Here is a 15333-nt window from a genome sequence, read left to right as displayed (position 1 = left end):
GAGGCAAAGCCGGTTCCCGGCCCCATCGGAGCCGAGGAGGGGGATGACGCAGCCGTGGGGCTGAGGGTCCCCATCCCCAGCCCTGCCTCGTCCCTTTGTCTGCCGATTTCTGGAGCAAACCCAGCCCCGAGCCCCCCGGGGCTGCAGCGTGTGTCCCCCCCCCTCCCGCAGCCGGTGACAATCACCCAGGGGACAGGGACCCGCAGGGGACCCCAACATTTTTGGGGGGCTCCTTGCCCAGGACTGTAGATCCCTGCCATCCACATGTCCCCCTGCTCCGTGTCCCCTCTGTCCACGTCCCCTCCATCCACCCACCCCCCTGACCCACACCCCCCCCCCATCCCCTCCATCCACGCATCCCCAGACACCGGGCACGCGTGGGGCAGACGGGAGCGGACGCGAAGGCAGCGGGGTGCAGGCAGGGACGGGCAGAGGGGGGGCTTGGAAACGCACACGAACGCCTGCTGCCCCCCCGCTCACCCCCCCAAACCCCAATGCTGATCCCCGCCAGCCGGGAAGGGAGTATTTTATTTTTCTGTCATTATCTCCCGGTAATGTTGGAGATAATGGGAACAGCGATCGGCGGCGCCGGCCAATATTTCATGCACGATGGGATGGCGGGGCCGGGGCCCCCGAGACAGCGATATTAATAACGGCCCCACGCCGCCGCCCTAACGAAGCCCCTAACGTTGGGGGGGGGGGGGGGGCCACCCCGGGTACATCACGGCGGGCAGAGGGGTGTGCTGGGGGACACCACCAACCCCCCCCCCCCAACCCCGCCACCGCCAACTCATTTAATTCCCCATTAAAGCCCCCGCGGTGCCGCCGGCCCCCCGCCAGCCGTGACCTCCGGCGGGGGCACTGGCCTCTGCCCCCGGCCCCAGCCGGGCCACCGTGACCCGTGGGGCCAGCTGGGGGGGGGCCGGGGGGCCGGTGGGGTCAGGGGCCGGGGGCCAGACGGCAGCCCCGCGGCGGGGGGACGTTAGTTCCAGCAGAGCGGGTGGATAAAGGGGGCTTTTATGGCTGCCCCCCCCCCCCCCGCTCCGTGCCGGATGCCTTCCCTGCTGCTCGCTATGGTGACGATGGCGATGGTGACCCCGTAGCTGCACCGGTTCCTCCCCCAGACCCGGTGCTGAGCTCCCTCTGCCCTGGCAGGATGGGGACCCCCCCGCCCTCAACCCCCCCAGCATCGAGGGGGACGGACCCTCCACGGTTCCTGGCTCCATCCGCCAGCAGCAAGGAGTTACAGACACCATTTAATTCGCCCGTTAATCACCGTTAGCGGGGTAATGAGGGGCTCCCCGAAGCCGGGCTGTCTCTCCGCAACCTTCACCCACGTCACCGCCGTGGCGGTGGCACAGCGATGGCCACACGCCACCGAGCGCGGCCGCCGCAACGGAGCGGGGGGGGGGGACACACGGGACGGGACCGTGGGGAGCGAGAGCTGGAGCCGGGCTGGGACATCCCCACGACGCACCCGGGGATCTGCCCCACATCGACCCAGGGCCCCACAGCCGGTGGGGACAGGGACAGGATCCCACCCAGCCCCACGTCGTGTTGGGGTGCTGACTGGTAGAGGATCCCCACTGGGACAGGAGCCCCCCCCCCCCCCCCGCCCATTCCCACAACTGGATCCCGTGGGGCCAGGATTCCACACCCCCACATCCCCCAGATCCCATGGGGATGGGGACCCCTGTGCCCCATGCCCACCCCCGGTGGGGACAGACCCCCCCCACGGCTGCACCCCCGGGACCCACTGAAGGACCCTCCTGCCCCACGGAGGACCCAGCCCTCGGGGTGGGGGGGGGGGCAGACCCACAGCAGGGTCAGACCAATGAGCAACTGTAAGGTGGCAAGGGGAGGGACAAGAGAAGCACGGGGACCAATAGCCTGTCGGGGGAGGTGTGGCCGATACGTGACGTGCAGTGGGTGTGGCAGACCCCTCCCAGGAGATGCTGGGGGGCTCCAGCCACGCCCAGCCCAGTATGTCCCAGTACAGCCCAGTATGGCCAGGGGGGCCAGGCTCTACCCTCCCACCGGCTGACGGGAATGGATGGGGCTGGCGGTGCCCGGGGGCGGGGGGGTGATTAATGGGGGCCATCGCTCACTGTCCGGCGGGGGCGGGGGGCCCCCCCCCGTGCGGCGATAACGAGCGGCAGGAATAATGAGCGGTGTCATTCCACTTTTCATCGTGATGGAAAGTCATTACAGGCGTCACCGGCGGCGACAACCAGCCATGAATCAACTGCTCTGCTATGAAATTAAAATCGAATCGCCCACCCCCTCCTGCCACCCCACCGCAGCCCCCCCCAGCAAGGGCTGTCAGCCCTGGGGGGGGTGGCTATGCCCTCCGGCAAGGAGGGCCCCCCCCCTCCCCAAAAGCCACCCCAAGGACAGGGCATCGGGCTCCCAAATCCCTGGGGTCACTCTAGGACCCACATCCCAGGGACCGACCCAGAGCAGGGGATTTAAGGGCTCCTCTCCCCCTCCTGAAGTCCAGATCAATGGATAGGAGAAGGGCTTTGGCTTTATTCAGCAAGATCCACCCCCCCAGCGAGGCCACGGCCATGTTACCAGCGCCCCAGGGCTGTGAATGGGGGGGGGGGTCTGGGGAGCAGGACCCCACCCCTGCCCCTCTCCGGGGGGACTCACAGGGAGACACCCATCAGGTTCACCGGCCGCCCGCTGTAGCGCTTGGAGATATCGGCCTCGATCTGCAAGACAGAGCCGGGGCGGGGGGGTCAGGGGGTAGCAAAGGAGGGGGGGGGCTCTGCAGCATCCCAGCAGGGTCCACCCTCCCTCCCTCACCAGCTTCTGGAGCTCCTTGGTCTTCTCCAGCAGACGGTCGAGCTTGGGCTCCAAGGCACCCTGCTCTGCCAGGGCCTCCTGCCGCTTCTGGCTCATCATCTCCTTCTTGGCCAGCAGCAGCTCCGCCTGCTTCAGCTTCTGCCGCAGCAGCTCGCTCACGCGGTCCACGTACCTGTTTGGGGAGAGCCAGGACCATCCATCACCCCCCATCGCCCACCCGGGTGCCATCCCCAACCCCAGGACACCTCCACCTCCTACTCCAGATCTGCCCCGCAGAGCCCCACAGTGCGTGTCCCCCCACCAACCTTGCCCCCCTGTTTTTCCCACCCCCCAAGCGAAGACCTGGGGGAGGCGAGGATCATGAAGAGGTGCTGCATGCTGCGGGTGCAGAGCTGGCCCAGCAGAGCCCGGGTGGTGGCCAGGAGGGAGCCCACATGGGCACTGGTCTGGCCCTGCAGCACGGCGGGGGCCAGCTGGAACTGGCTCACGGCCACGATGTCGGCTTCCTCCTCCATCTCCACCAGGCGCTGGGACAGGAACAGCTCCAGCTGCAGGGACAGAGCAGGGGGACACTCCGGTACTGCCGTCCCTGCGGTGGGATGGCAGCAGAGCTGCCCCTTACCCAGCTCCAGCCCTGCCTGCCATGTCATACCTCCATGAGCTCGTCGATGAACTGGCTCCGGGTCTCGGTGTTTTCCAGGAGTGTCAGGGCGTCGGAGCCAGAGGCGACTCCCTCGGGCACTGGGGGACGAGCCGGGGGGTGAGCGGGGCAGAGAAGGGATCTCCACGGCTCGGATAGGCTGGTCATACCCCCCCACCACAGCCCGTCCCGCACCAGGTGCTCAGCATCACCCCAGGGCACCGTTTAGTGGAGTCCCCAACAGGTTTTCGTGCACAGCCAGGATGCCCAGGGTCACTGCGGGCAGGGAAGGGGGAGTGAAGGCAGGGTGGGTGCTGCCTGCCACCCGTGGGGACCCCCTCTGACCCTTTGCAGCTGTCCTCACCCTCAGTGCCGGCCTCCAGCACCGTGATCCGCACCGCCTCGCTTTCACCGTCTCCCCAGTCAATGCCATCATCCTGCTGCAAAAGAAAGGGCACCCTGTGAGGTGGGGGTGCCCGGGACACCCCCAGGTCCCCAGCTCTGCCCTGGAGCGGGGCCAGACCCCAGGACCACACAGCCAGGGCTCACGCACCTGGGGACCAGGCTCTAGCGTGATCCCCCAGTCGATCTCCTCGCCCTGCGCTCCCCCGTCGGCAGCGGCACCGTCATCCACCCTGGTCGGCTCCAGCGTGAAGTCTCCCCAGTCGATCTGCGGGGAGAAGGACAACAGAACCCCTGAAACCCCGGGGGCAAACAGCCTAACCCTAAACGACACATGGCAGAGCCAGCTGGGGCTCTCCCCAGCGCCGCAACTCAGCCCCGGCTGGGCAGGACATACCGTGTCCTCCTTCGGCTGCTCCGGCACCTCTTCCACCTCCGGCCGCTCCACCCGCAGAGGCTGGAGCCCCGTCCTCCACTCGTAGACGGTCGTGTTGCCTCTCTTCCCCACGTGCCGTAGCAGGGGCACCACCAGCTCTTCGGAACTGGCAGCCGCCGCGGGGACATCAGTGCCAGGCACAGGTTGGGGACCCCCCAGCACCCCCAACCCTACCAGGGTCCCTCTGGGAGACCCCCAGCCTGGGTGCAGCCGCCAGCCCAACCCGCTGTCCTCACACGTTGGGAGAGGAGATGTGGGCAGAGGAGATGCGGGGGTCTATCCCTGCGCCCCCATACCCACCCCTTGCCCACCTCTCGCACACAAACTCCACGCAGGCCTGGTACAGCTCGATGGCCTCGGAGAGCGCGCTGGCTCCCGCCCCGATCTCGGAGAGCGACGACGGCAGGTCCTTCACCAAGGCCAGCAGCTCCTGGCGCACGTTGTCACCCTGGGGACAGAGCAGGGACGTCTCAGGGCAGGGAGGCTGGCAGCCAAAGCACCCACGGGGTGGCTTCATCCTCTGCTTGCAGAGTTAGACCTGGCCAGGAAGGGGACGGAGGGCTGTGGGGTCACCCTACACCCCCCCCAGCTCCTCCCACAGGTAAGGTGGCACCATGGGGACACCATATGGGACACGTGGTCCCAGCTTGAGCCCCGCTGAGGCCAAACGCAGGTGTCTGGGGGCTGCTTTGGCGAGGGAGGTGGACCCCCTCCACCCTGGGGCCGGCCACAGGGACTCACGGTGATGCCGTACTGCTTGCAGGAGGTGAAAAACCGCTCCCGCAGCTCGCCCGCCCCCAGCTGACACTCTTCCTCGCGGCGGGCAAAGTCCTGCTGGGCCTGCTGGCACCGGCTGATCTGCTTCTTCAGCGAGGGGATCTCGTAGCTGATGCTGCGCACCAGGAGGCTGGCGAGCTCGGCTGCAAGGGGGTCGTAGCATGGTGGGGTTGCTGAGAGGCTGTTCCAGCCACCCACGAGGTCCTTGGGGTGCCCCAGCCACCTCGGCTGCCTTCCCAGCTGCGCAGCACAGCCAGCTCGGGGTCCTCACCCCAGTGGGACTTGGCAGCCCATCACGTCCTGCTCCTTTCCCTGCCCGCTCCATCCTCATCCCAGTTTAGAGACCGAAAGTCACCCACTGACACCCCCCAAAGGGCTCTCCGGAGCCTGCCTGCAGCCAGAGCTGCCTTACCCAGGTAGGTGTTCTCCTTCTCGTAGAGGGACACAATCTCCTGCCAGTCCTGGGGAGGAGGAAGCAGAGGATGGGGGAGGCTGCGAACGCCCCGGCTGCCGCCAGCCGCGTGCCCCCAGGCCCGTGCTCACCTTCATGCGTTGGGACGAGTAGCGTCCAAAGAGGTTCTTGGTGGAAGCCTCAGTGCCCTTGAGGATCTCCACGATCCTCAGGCAGTGGAAGTAGTGCAGGTCTGCGTTGGAGAGGGGGACGCGGTCACCGGGATGTCTGCCAAGTGCCACGTTCTCCCAGCTCAGCCCAGGGAGCGCAGGTCTTAGAAGGGGCCGTGCCACCCACTCCCCATCTCCTCCTCGGCCGGAGGGAGGTTGCCGTAACCGAACCCTCGGGAACAGGCTCCCGGTTGCGACTCCCACCCCGGCTGCCCGTGTCTCAGCTCTCCGGGGGCACCCCCGACCCCAGGCTCCACTCACAGGCCCCCGCGAGCAGCTGCTTTATCTCCTCGTTCTCCGGCATGTCTTGGATGGCCGCGTTGATCTTCTCGCGGATGACCAGCACCTGGCTCTGCCATTTCAGGTTGCAGTGTCTCCTGTCCACCAGCCAGTCTGCCAGGCAGACGAGAGGGAGGGAAAAACAGGGGGTCAGCTGGGAGAGGGATCCTGGGTGTGTGTGGGGGCTCACCAGGAGGGGGTCACCCCCCCCTCAGGCTGCCCCACGATGCCAGATGGAGGCAGGGAGCAGCGGCCCTGGCAGAGGGGGCAAACACAGGGATAAAGCCCCGGATTTGGGAAGGCCTGGAGGGGAAAGGGGGGGTCGGGGGGGTGTCACCCCGCTGCTGTCCGGGCTGGGCCAACCCAACACGACACCGAGGGGGGCAGCGCTGGGGCCGTGAGCTGCCACACGGCGGGGTGACAAACCCTCCCGGGGAAGAAGGACACGAGTGACCGCTGCCCCCCCCCCCGCCCCCCGCCAAGCCCCTGCCCACCCTGGAGGCGGGGGGGGGGGGCTCCCGCACGGTGGAGGTGATGCCGGGGTTGCCGTACCCAGGAGCTTGCCGGTCTGGATGTCGATGGGCACGTTCTGGTAGTCCTGGGGAGAGACCTGCGGGGGGGCGAGGGGCGGCGGGACGCGTCGGGGCCTGGCGGAGCCCAACCGGGGCCGGGGCGGGGGCCAGGGCACCCCCTACTCCAGCGCCCGGGCCCGGCCTGTCCCCACTCCCCCGGGCCTGGGCCCCTTCACCCCTTCTCCCGCCCGGGCCGGACCTGCCTCCGGTCCCCCAGGACCCCGGTCCCCGGTCCCGGCCGCCCCCCCACCTGCATGCCTCCCGCCTGCCGCTCACGCTTCCGCTTTCTCCCTCCCAGTCCCGGCTCCCGGCCCCGCCTCGGCCAATCGCCGAGCACCACTCCCGCAGCTCAGCCAATCCAAACGCGCTCCTGCCAACGGGCCACGCCTCCCTGCCAATCAGAAGGGAGGGATAGAGCCACGGCGCCACGTGCCGGCGCACCGGTTGGCTGGGAGGAATCGGGGGGAGGAGGCGCCACCGACCAATCGGAACGGTTTGGAAGGGGGGGGAGGAGGAGGAGGAAGACACCGCACGCATGCGCAGTGCAGCGGATCCCTCGGGGATCCCCGGGGCAGATCCCGGGTCCCACAGGACGGTGGGTGCCCCAGCACAGAGCCAGGATCCCCCGGGGATCCCCGGCCGCCCCTGAGGGGGATCCCGGCTTCCCTCAGGGATCCCTGGGAGGCCCCCAGGCAGATCCCAGATCCTGTGGGGATCCCCAGTTGCCCCCAGAGGGGATTCCCCCATCCCTCCGGGATCCCCAGTTGCCCCCAGAGGGGATCCCGGCTCCCCTGGGGATCCCAGACCAGATCCCAGACCCCTCGGGGAGCGCTGGGTGCCCCAGCACAGAGCCAGGATCCCCCGGGGATCCTCAGCCACCCCAGAGGATATCCCATCTCCCTTGGGAATCCCCTGGGGATCCCAGACCAGATCCTTCAGGGAGCGCTCGGTGCCCCAGCACAGAGCCAGGATCCCCCTGGGATTCCCAGCCACCCCAGAGGGGATACCGGGTCCCTTGGGGATCCCAGACCAGATCCTAGATCCCTCAGGGACCACTGGGTGCCCCAGCACAGAGCCAAGATCCCCCTGGGATCCCCAGCTGCCCCAGAGGGGATCCCGGCTCCCCTGGGGATCCCAGACCAAATCCCAGATCCCTCAGGGACCGCTGGGATCCCCAGCTGCCCCAGAGGGGATCCTGGCTCCTTTGGGGATCCTAGACCAGATCCCAGATCCCTCGGGGACCGCTAGGTGCCCCAGCACAGAGCCAAGATCCCTTGGGGACCTGCCCGCTGGGAGCAGCCGCCCCGGGATGCCCGCGGCACCCCGGGAACGCGATCGCTGTGGGGGGGGGGGACACGGGACGGGACACCCACGGGTGCCACCCCAACCCCAAGCCGGCGCGTCCCCGTGGGACGTGTCCCCACGAGCCGAGTCCTCGCGTGAGGGCGAGACGGCGGCTCTCCTCCTCCGTCCCCCGTGGCGTCACCCCGTGTGTGTGTGTCCGTCCCCCCCCCCGGGGGCCGAGCGGGGCGGTGGCAGCGTGGGGACAGACCCCCGTGGGGCAGAGAGAGCCCGGCGCGGGAGAAGCGGGGCGGTAGGAACCGGTCTGGCAGCCCGGCCAGCCACCGGTTTCGGCTAATCCCGCCGAAAGCCGCCGCCGGAGCCACGCTCCCGCCGGTCGCCCCTTAACTCCTGGCTGCCCGAAACACGTGCCGCGTGCCGTCCCGGTACCTGCCGGAGACCTGCCCTCGAGGTCGGCGGGGTGACGACCGAGCCCGGCACGGTGCCGCGGTCCGTGCCGGCACCCCGGAGCCGCCGCGGGCCGTCAGCCGCCATCGGGGTTCAGCCCTGGGTTCCCCCATCATGAATATTCAGCCGTGCCCTGGCCCGGCCCCGTTGTTTGCTCAGGCAAGGAAGGGTTTGGTCGAGGGTTCACCTTGACGGGGAGCAAACGGGGGCAGCGGCAGGTAGACGGCACCGTGCCCGTGCACCGCAGCCGGAGCCGCCCCGGCTAACCCCTGGGAACCCCGGGCTGGGCGGCCGCAGCGGAGGCGCGGGAGGTGCAGGTACACGAACGGGGCGCCCGCGGTGGGGAGCGGGACGTGGAAACCCCCACGGCCAGCCCCGTGGTCACGGCACGGCACGGCAGCGGTTCGGCGACGGGTCCCGCTTCGGCTCCGGCGCGAGGAGGGGGAGGGAGGGGGCATGACGTCGCGGGGGGGAACACGGCAAACCAGCCCGGGGGGGGGCCACCAGCCGTCTTCCCTGGGGTGGTGGCCCCAGTCTCGGTGTCCTTGTCCCCCTGCCCCGGCACCTGAAATCGATGCCGGAGGCACCACCCCGGGAGAAGCCGGGCAGGGGTCCGTCTGCGGGGTCGGTTCACGGCCGAGCGCTGCGGGGGCACGGAGCCGTGCTGGCTCCCGGGATAGGGACGGGACGCTGGAAATTCCCTTGGCTCCGCCGCTCCGGAGCCACCTTCCCTGTCCCTGCCCTGGAGCCAAGCTCGGCACCGGAGCCTTCCTGGATTGCCGGAGCCTTCCTGGATTGCCGGAGCCTTCCTGGATTGCCGGAGCCTTCCTGGCAGCAGCTGGGGCCCCACCGATGCTCCTGCCTGTCCCTGCGGGCAGGGCTGGGCAAGAGGAAAACCCCGACCCTGGGGTGCAGCGGGTGGTGACCCCCCCGGCAGGGACCCCGGCACCTCCCTGGCTCCCACCTGCTTCCCAGTTCCTGTTCCTGTTTGCTTACTGGGCTCCCTCCCTGCCCTGCTACACACGGCTGATATGGCAGCTCCCGGCGGTGCCAGCAGCCTTTCCCCTGGGCTCGGCAATGCCCGAGTCACCCGAGCATCCCCCCCCCCGCAACCCCATGCAGCCCCCCGCAGTGCCCACCACGACCATCCCAGCAGAGACGGTGGGAGAACGCCAGAGCCGCCTTCGGCAAACACGGCACCGGGCTCCCCGCCGGCGCTGCCAGATCGGCAGCCCACCACCTCCCTCGTCCGTCCCCGTCAGCTCCGGGATGGCAGGGACGGGGTGGGGGGGGACCAAGGGACACCCCCCGGAGGGAGTACGACCCCCACTTCCATTTCAGGGGCCGGCGGCGATGGCCGACAGCCATGGCTGGTGGAAGCTGACCTTCCTGCGGAAGCGCCAGTCAGCGCCCAAGGTGCTGTACGAGAACCCCGACAGCCACGCTGCCGCCGCCGGCGAGAGCCAAGAGGGGCCGGGTGAGGACGGACCGCCCGGCTTCGCCGCCCGCCTGGAGAAGATCGTGGACAAGAGCAGCAAAGGCAAACACGTCAAGGTCTCCAACTCGGGACGCTTCAAGGAGAAGAAGAAAGTGCGGGCGACGCTGGCTGAGAACCCCAACCTCCGTGCCGCCGGCGAGCGGGAGGAGAAATGACCCGGCCGGTTGTCACCCCCCGGCCACCGCCACCGGCTGTCCACAGCGGCTCGACTCCATCCCTCCCGGGGACGCTGGATTGTGGGGCTTCGGAAGCAGAAAGGACTTGGACTGGGGTTTATTTAAGGGAGAAACAAGGACCCTGTTTAATTGCAGCCCCCGGGCTCGCGGCACCCCAGGGGCAGAGGGAGAAACCCCCTCTTTCCCAGCCCCCCACGGGCAGGGGGAGCCCCCCCGAGGCTGACTGGTTCATACTGGGATGAGGACGCTTGCCGCAGCTCGGTCGCTTGCCACGGACCACTGGAGCCCATCTTTCACCCAGCTCTGCCCCAAGTGCCGACGGCCCCGATCCCAATCCCCTTCTGCCCATCACTCCTGCGGGGGCGAGACCGGGGGACCCCCCGCCTCGTCTCCCAAGCCCAAGGGGCCGCGTAGCCACAGGCAGAGCCACCGATGCCGCGTCCTTGCCATCATTTGCCCCCAAACCAGAGGACATGATGCTTCCCTGCCTCGAGGGAATGACCCTGTGGGCAAAGTCCCCCCACCGCCCAAGCTGCCTCCATGGGGACTGAGGAGGACTCTGAGCTTCCCGGGAGGAGCTGTATTCCCGTCAGCATCCAGGAATCGCTCCCTGTTCCCAGAAAGGGAGAACCGACCACGGAGCACGGTGCCAGAGCTGACCCCGGGGACAGCCGCCACGGCCGATCTGGCAGCCCCGCTGTTTGTTTGGGTTGGAAGCTAAGCCTTTAGTCAGCTCTCGTGACTGCTGATAATTAACTGTTGTTAATAAACGAGGTCTGGAAGCAAAGGCAGCTCGGTGGCGCAGGCGGCGGGGTGGGGGGAAGAGCTCGGCGGACCCCCCCCCAAGCTCCAGCCTGGCAGGGTCGAAGGGCTGTGGGTCCCTTCTGGGACCCCGGTGGGGAGCGGTGCCAGCCGCTGCCAACGCAGGGAATCCCTGACCCCGCGGAGGTGGGGGACACGCGGGGGCGGCCGTCACCAGCGCTGCCAGCCCGGGGTGCCCACCCTGCGGAGCAGGGTGCGGCCGTGCCTGAAGTCAACAGGAGCAACCACTTCCCAGCTATTATAAAAGCCGGACGGTGCCAAGTGCCGGAGTCCAACCCCTCCTTCTCCGGCACAAACCCTGTGCCAGGGCGGCCCAGGCCCCCGGCAGCCCCCACCCTTCGCTCTGTTTGCTCTGCCCGCACCCACCGGCTCACAGAACTGCTCTTTGTCCCGGGCTGGCAGCGCCGGAGGAATCCTGCCCAAGAGGGAAGGGAGGGAGAGGGAAGAAGGAGAGCTGTCAGCACGCAGCCGGTGCCGATCGGCTCATTTACGCCCATCACGGTGGTATCTGGGCTCCCGCCACGCTCCTAATGCCGGGATGGGTGGGAGACCTGGCTCTGCTGCCATCCCCAACCCCAGCAAAGCCCCCAGCCCCTTCCCGGGACATCAAGCTACCGCCTCACGCTGTCCCCTCGAGGTAACGCCAGAATCCACGCCGTCCCCTCCTGTCCCACCGTGGCGGCTGTCCCTGAGGAACGAACACAGCCGGGAGGGACCCAGGCCACCCGGCGAGCCTGTGACAGCGGCACAAGGTGTGTGACAGCCCCCGTGGCCACCTAACCCGGCTCCCCCCCATCCCGGGGCCGAAATCCCCCCAGTCACCTCCTGCTGCTACCCACCGCAGGGCTTTGCCCACCACGGCACGGCCGGGAACCCACCGGTGGGGACCCCCAGCCACAGTAAAGCCCCGGGGCACGATCCTGCCCCGAGAGCCAGCAGCTGGGAGAGTAAACACGGAGGCAGGGAGGACGAAGGTTATCGGGACCCAGTTTCACTGGGATGTGGCCCGGAGCAGCGAGGGCTGCACCCTCTGCCGGGTCCACAGGCCGGGATTCCCGGCTGCACCGAGCTCCGGCTGCCGGAGAGCGCAGCCTGGCCCTGCGTGGGTAAATATTAACCCAAACCCACTGCACGGCTCCGCACCGATCGGGATTTATTTTTTCCAAGCTCAGACAGGCAGGTGTGGGGCAGACGGGGAGCGGCGCCCACCTGACCCCCTCCCCAAACAAGCAGGCTGAGGGTCGGGGGTCCCACAGCCCTGGGGAGATGGGGTGCGCCGGTGGCAACACATACAGCCAGCCACGAACACCAGTGACACGGTGGTGACATTAAAGCTGCAATTAAATAAGTTATTGCACAGACTGAGCACATTGCACGGTTCTAGCTAAAACACGAGGCACGAGCGGTGGCAACGGCAGGGCACGGGCAGGGGGTTCGCTGGGGTCTTTCTTGGTCCCTCCGCATCCCTCCGTGATTAATTAACCACCAGCGGCACTGGGAGCAGTCGCTCCCCACGTGTTGGCGAGGGGAAGCAGATGGTCTCTGGGACACACCTGAGGCTCTCGCCCACCCCAGGGAGAAGCGAAGGGAGTCGAAGGGACTCTGGGGCTGGACCAGAGCCCCCCGCCAGCACCCCCGGAGCTCAGCACACGTCTCCCAGGAGAGGGCAGAGCGAAGCCAGCCCCGTTCCCCTGGGCACGACGGGGGACAGGCGGGCAGGTTTGGCAGAGGTGATGCTCCTGATCGGGCGAATGCGGCCGGAGATGGCGGCGGCCTCATGGGGCAAAGCGCTCGAAGACCCATTCGCCCTCTCCCCGGTGCGTCATGTCTCCCAGGGGGGCCGAGCTGTCCCGCAGGCGTCGGAAGACAATGCGGGTCGTGCAGGCGGTTGGTTTGGCCCTGCCAGAACTCCATGACATCCGGATTTAGGATGTAGCCCCCCCTGGCAGAGAAAGACGGGGCTTTAGGGGGGGCCCCACCGGCGGGCAGCATCCTGCCCGCAGCCCCCACGACTCACCAGTATGCTGGCTTCGGCACCGTCGTCTCCCGGTACCGCTCCTCCAGCTCCGCGTTCTTCTTCCTTAAATACTGTGGGGAAGGGGAAGGAGGTGAACACGGCGGCTGGGGCAGCCCTGGTTCTCCCAGCCCCTCTGGTTGCTGCCATGAGGAAAGGGACGGGCGCTCACCTCCCTGTCCGGAATGACGGTGCTCTGCCGGCTGACGACGGCCCCAATTTGGCTGCTTTTGGGACGGGAGTGGAAGTACTGCTCCGATTCCTCCTCCGGCAGCCGCTTTACTGAGCCCTCGATCCGTACCTGTGCCAGGCACGGTCAGCCGGGCTCTGGCTAACGCGCGCCGAAGGGGCTGCGTGGGCTCCCGAGCGAGAAACCACCCCGTCGTCCCCTGACTCTGCCCCCCAAAAACGCAGGCACCCCCCATCCCGTCTCATCTCTGAGGGCTAGGACCCATCCGAGCGTGACCCCCACCCGAACGTGTGAGCCCCAACAGCCCACCCTGAGGGAAGGAGCACCCACTGTCTCACACCGTGCCAAGGGGGCCCAACCGTGCTCCCTCTGCTCCCCCCGGCACCCCCCACATCCCCGGGGGACCACGACACACCTGCCGGTTGAGCGGCTCCCAGTAAAAGACGAGTGAAGCGAAGGGGTTGGCGTCCTGGGGTGAAGAGAGGGGAGAGACAAGAGAACCGTCAGCAGACCAGCATTGCCCCCAGCTTTAAAAAATTCAGAAAAACCCCGCGCTTTGCCGCGGCAGGACCTGCCCGCACGCAGCGCCGGGCAGAGCCTCGACGCAAACCGCGGCCGCTTCGCTTCTCCGAGACCCTTGGTACAAAGGGGCTGGAAAGCCACCGTCCCTCCTGGGGAACCCCCCCAGTACCCCCAGAATCCTTGCCAGCCCCGGCGCAGCCGCAGCCCTCACCAGCTCCTTCCCCTTACGGCTCTCGTGGTTGGTGAAGAAGCGGAAACCATCTTGCCCAAAACCCTTCAGCAACACCATGCGGGCCGAGGGCTTCCCGTCCCTGCGGCGGGAGAGGGAAGGCGATGACAGGTCCCCCTGCGGTGACCGGGGGGGGGACGACGACCCCCCCCCCCCCCCCGACATCTCCCCAGCCTCACCTGGTGCAGGTGGCCAAGCACATGGCGTTCGCCTCCCCGATGGCCGGGCAGCCCACGGCCTCCTGGAACCAGACCCCAAACTGGTGGATGGGGTCGCGGGAGGCCAGGTGCTGCTCCTCGAAGGCCTGGGGACATGGGGGACACTGTAAGGGGGGGGGGGGACGACACACAGACACACAGACACGACACTCTGGCCTTTGGGGAGACGGCTGGCACTGAGGGGGGGGGGGTGTCACAGCAGGCTCAAGGGCACGGAAAGCACAGGGGATGGGGTGACCTCAGCTTTTGGGGTGCAGAAGGTGCAAGGAGGGGGGGGGGCACCTCAGGCCTTGGGGAGACAGGCAGCATGAAGGGGGGGGGGTGTCACCCCAGGCATTAGGGACAGCCTGGCGGGGGGTCACCCCAATTCCAGGGGCACAACCAGCATGGGGGGGGTCACCACCCTGGTTCCAGGGTCACTACCAGGATGGGGGGGGGGGTCAAGGACAGTCTGGGGGGGATGTCACTCCAGGCCTTGAGGACAGCCTGGGGGGGTGTCACCTCAATTCCAGGGGCACAACTAGCACCAGGGGAGGGGGTCACCCCAGGCCTTAGGGACATCCTAGGGGGGGGGTCACCCCAGTTCAAGGGACAAAACCAGCACAAAGCGGGGGTCACCCCAGTTCCAGGATCACCACCAGCACGGGGTGGGGGGGGTGTCACCCAGGACCTTGGGGACAGCCTGGGAGGGGTCACCCCAGTTCCAGGGACAAAACCAGCACGAAGGGGGGGTCACCCCAGTTCCAGGGACAAAACCAGCACGAAGGGGGGGTCACCCCAGTTCCAGGGTCACCACCAGCACGGTGGGGGGGGGTAACCCAGGACCTTGGGGACAGCCTGGGGGGGCTCACCCCAATTGCAAGGGCACGACTAGCACAGGGCAGGGGGTCACCCCATGCCTTAGGGACATCCTAGGGGGGGGGTCACCCCCGTTGCAGGGTCACCACCAGCACGGTGGGGGGGGTCACCCACTACCTTGGGGACAGCCTGGGGGGGGGTCCCCGCGGCCCCAGGACAAAGCCAGGCCGGGGGGGCGCCCCGCCCCCTCTCGCCCAACCAGGAGCCGGTCCCCCGTCCCCCGCCGGTCCCCCGTGTGTCCCCCCCCCCCCCCGTGTCCCCACCTCCGTGTCCCCCCGGTAGCTCTTCCGCAAGACCCCCAGGTCCATCCCGGCCGCGGCCGACGGGAGCCGAGCGGAGCCAAACCGCGCCGCCGCCCCCAACCACGGCCCCGCCATCGCCCCGCCCCGGGGCGGGGCATAATTCGACCACGCCTCCTCCTCCTCCTCCCCAAGACAGCCAATAGGAAGCGGTGAGGCCCGCCCACCGGAGGGAGGGAGTGGGAGGGGAGTGAGGAACGCTGCCAGCCAATTGGAGAGGGGT

General features: G+C 68.3%; 3 protein-coding genes across 5 annotated transcripts; 1 reads left to right on the top strand and 2 right to left on the bottom strand.

Moving 5' to 3' along the window:
• Positions 1-2509: 2509 nt before the first annotated feature.
• On the bottom strand, positions 2510-6844 carry CDK5RAP3 (CDK5 regulatory subunit associated protein 3). 3 transcript variants are annotated; one of them, XM_030023378.2, is made up of 14 exons: positions 6786-6838; positions 6516-6573; positions 5946-6077; positions 5607-5707; positions 5476-5524; positions 5028-5206; positions 4598-4734; positions 4248-4392; positions 4002-4118; positions 3813-3888; positions 3461-3549; positions 3151-3356; positions 2809-2980; positions 2510-2714 (listed from the first exon to the last, which is right to left on the bottom strand). In XM_030023378.2, the coding sequence occupies exons 1-14, from the start codon at positions 6789-6791 to the stop codon at positions 2649-2651; spliced, it is 1533 nt and encodes a 510-aa protein (XP_029879238.1). In that variant the 5' UTR covers positions 6792-6838; the 3' UTR covers positions 2510-2648. The 3 variants fall into 3 exon arrangements, with proteins under 3 accessions (XP_029879238.1, XP_029879239.1, XP_029879240.1); XM_030023379.2 differs by having other exon boundaries at positions 3813-3885; positions 6786-6833; XM_030023380.2 differs by lacking the exon at positions 6516-6573 and having other exon boundaries at positions 6786-6844.
• A 1057-nt stretch (positions 6845-7901) lies between these two features.
• PRR15L (proline rich 15 like) lies at positions 7902-10745 on the top strand. The gene is made up of 2 exons (XM_030022299.2): positions 7902-8601; positions 9626-10745. Exon 2 carries the CDS (start codon positions 9638-9640, stop codon positions 9935-9937), a length of 300 nt encoding a protein of 99 aa, XP_029878159.1. The 5' UTR covers positions 7902-8601; positions 9626-9637; the 3' UTR covers positions 9938-10745.
• A 1587-nt stretch (positions 10746-12332) lies between these two features.
• PNPO (pyridoxamine 5'-phosphate oxidase) lies at positions 12333-15213 on the bottom strand. Its single transcript, XM_030022298.1, is given in 8 exon segments — positions 12333-12654; positions 12656-12722; positions 12798-12868; positions 12967-13095; positions 13400-13453; positions 13718-13817; positions 13915-14039; positions 15075-15213. Coding segments are annotated over 8 exon segments (759 nt in total). The 5' UTR covers positions 15189-15213; the 3' UTR covers positions 12333-12555.
• Between the last annotated feature and the right edge of the window lie 120 nt (positions 15214-15333).

The sequence above is a fragment of the Aquila chrysaetos genome, chromosome 8 (genome assembly GCF_900496995.4).
Source record: "Aquila chrysaetos chrysaetos chromosome 8, bAquChr1.4, whole genome shotgun sequence".
Classification (NCBI taxonomy): Eukaryota; Metazoa; Chordata; class Aves; order Accipitriformes; family Accipitridae; genus Aquila; species Aquila chrysaetos.
The sequence above is the reverse complement of the archived record's forward strand: the minus strand, read 5'-3'. Positions and strand labels throughout refer to the sequence as shown.

Coding starts and splice junctions, on each gene's coding strand:
- PRR15L (XM_030022299.2), top strand. CDS start 9,638: ATGGCCGACAGCCATGGCTGGTGGAAGCTGACCTTCCTGCGGAAGCGC.
- CDK5RAP3 (XM_030023378.2), bottom strand. Junction 5,207..5,475: donor GAAGGAGAACACCTACCTGG/GTAAGGCAGCTC, acceptor ACCCCCTTGCAG/CCGAGCTCGCCAGCCTCCTG. Junction 4,393..4,597: donor GTGGAGTTTGTGTGCGAGAG/GTGGGCAAGGGG, acceptor GGCGGCTGCCAG/TTCCGAAGAGCTGGTGGTGC.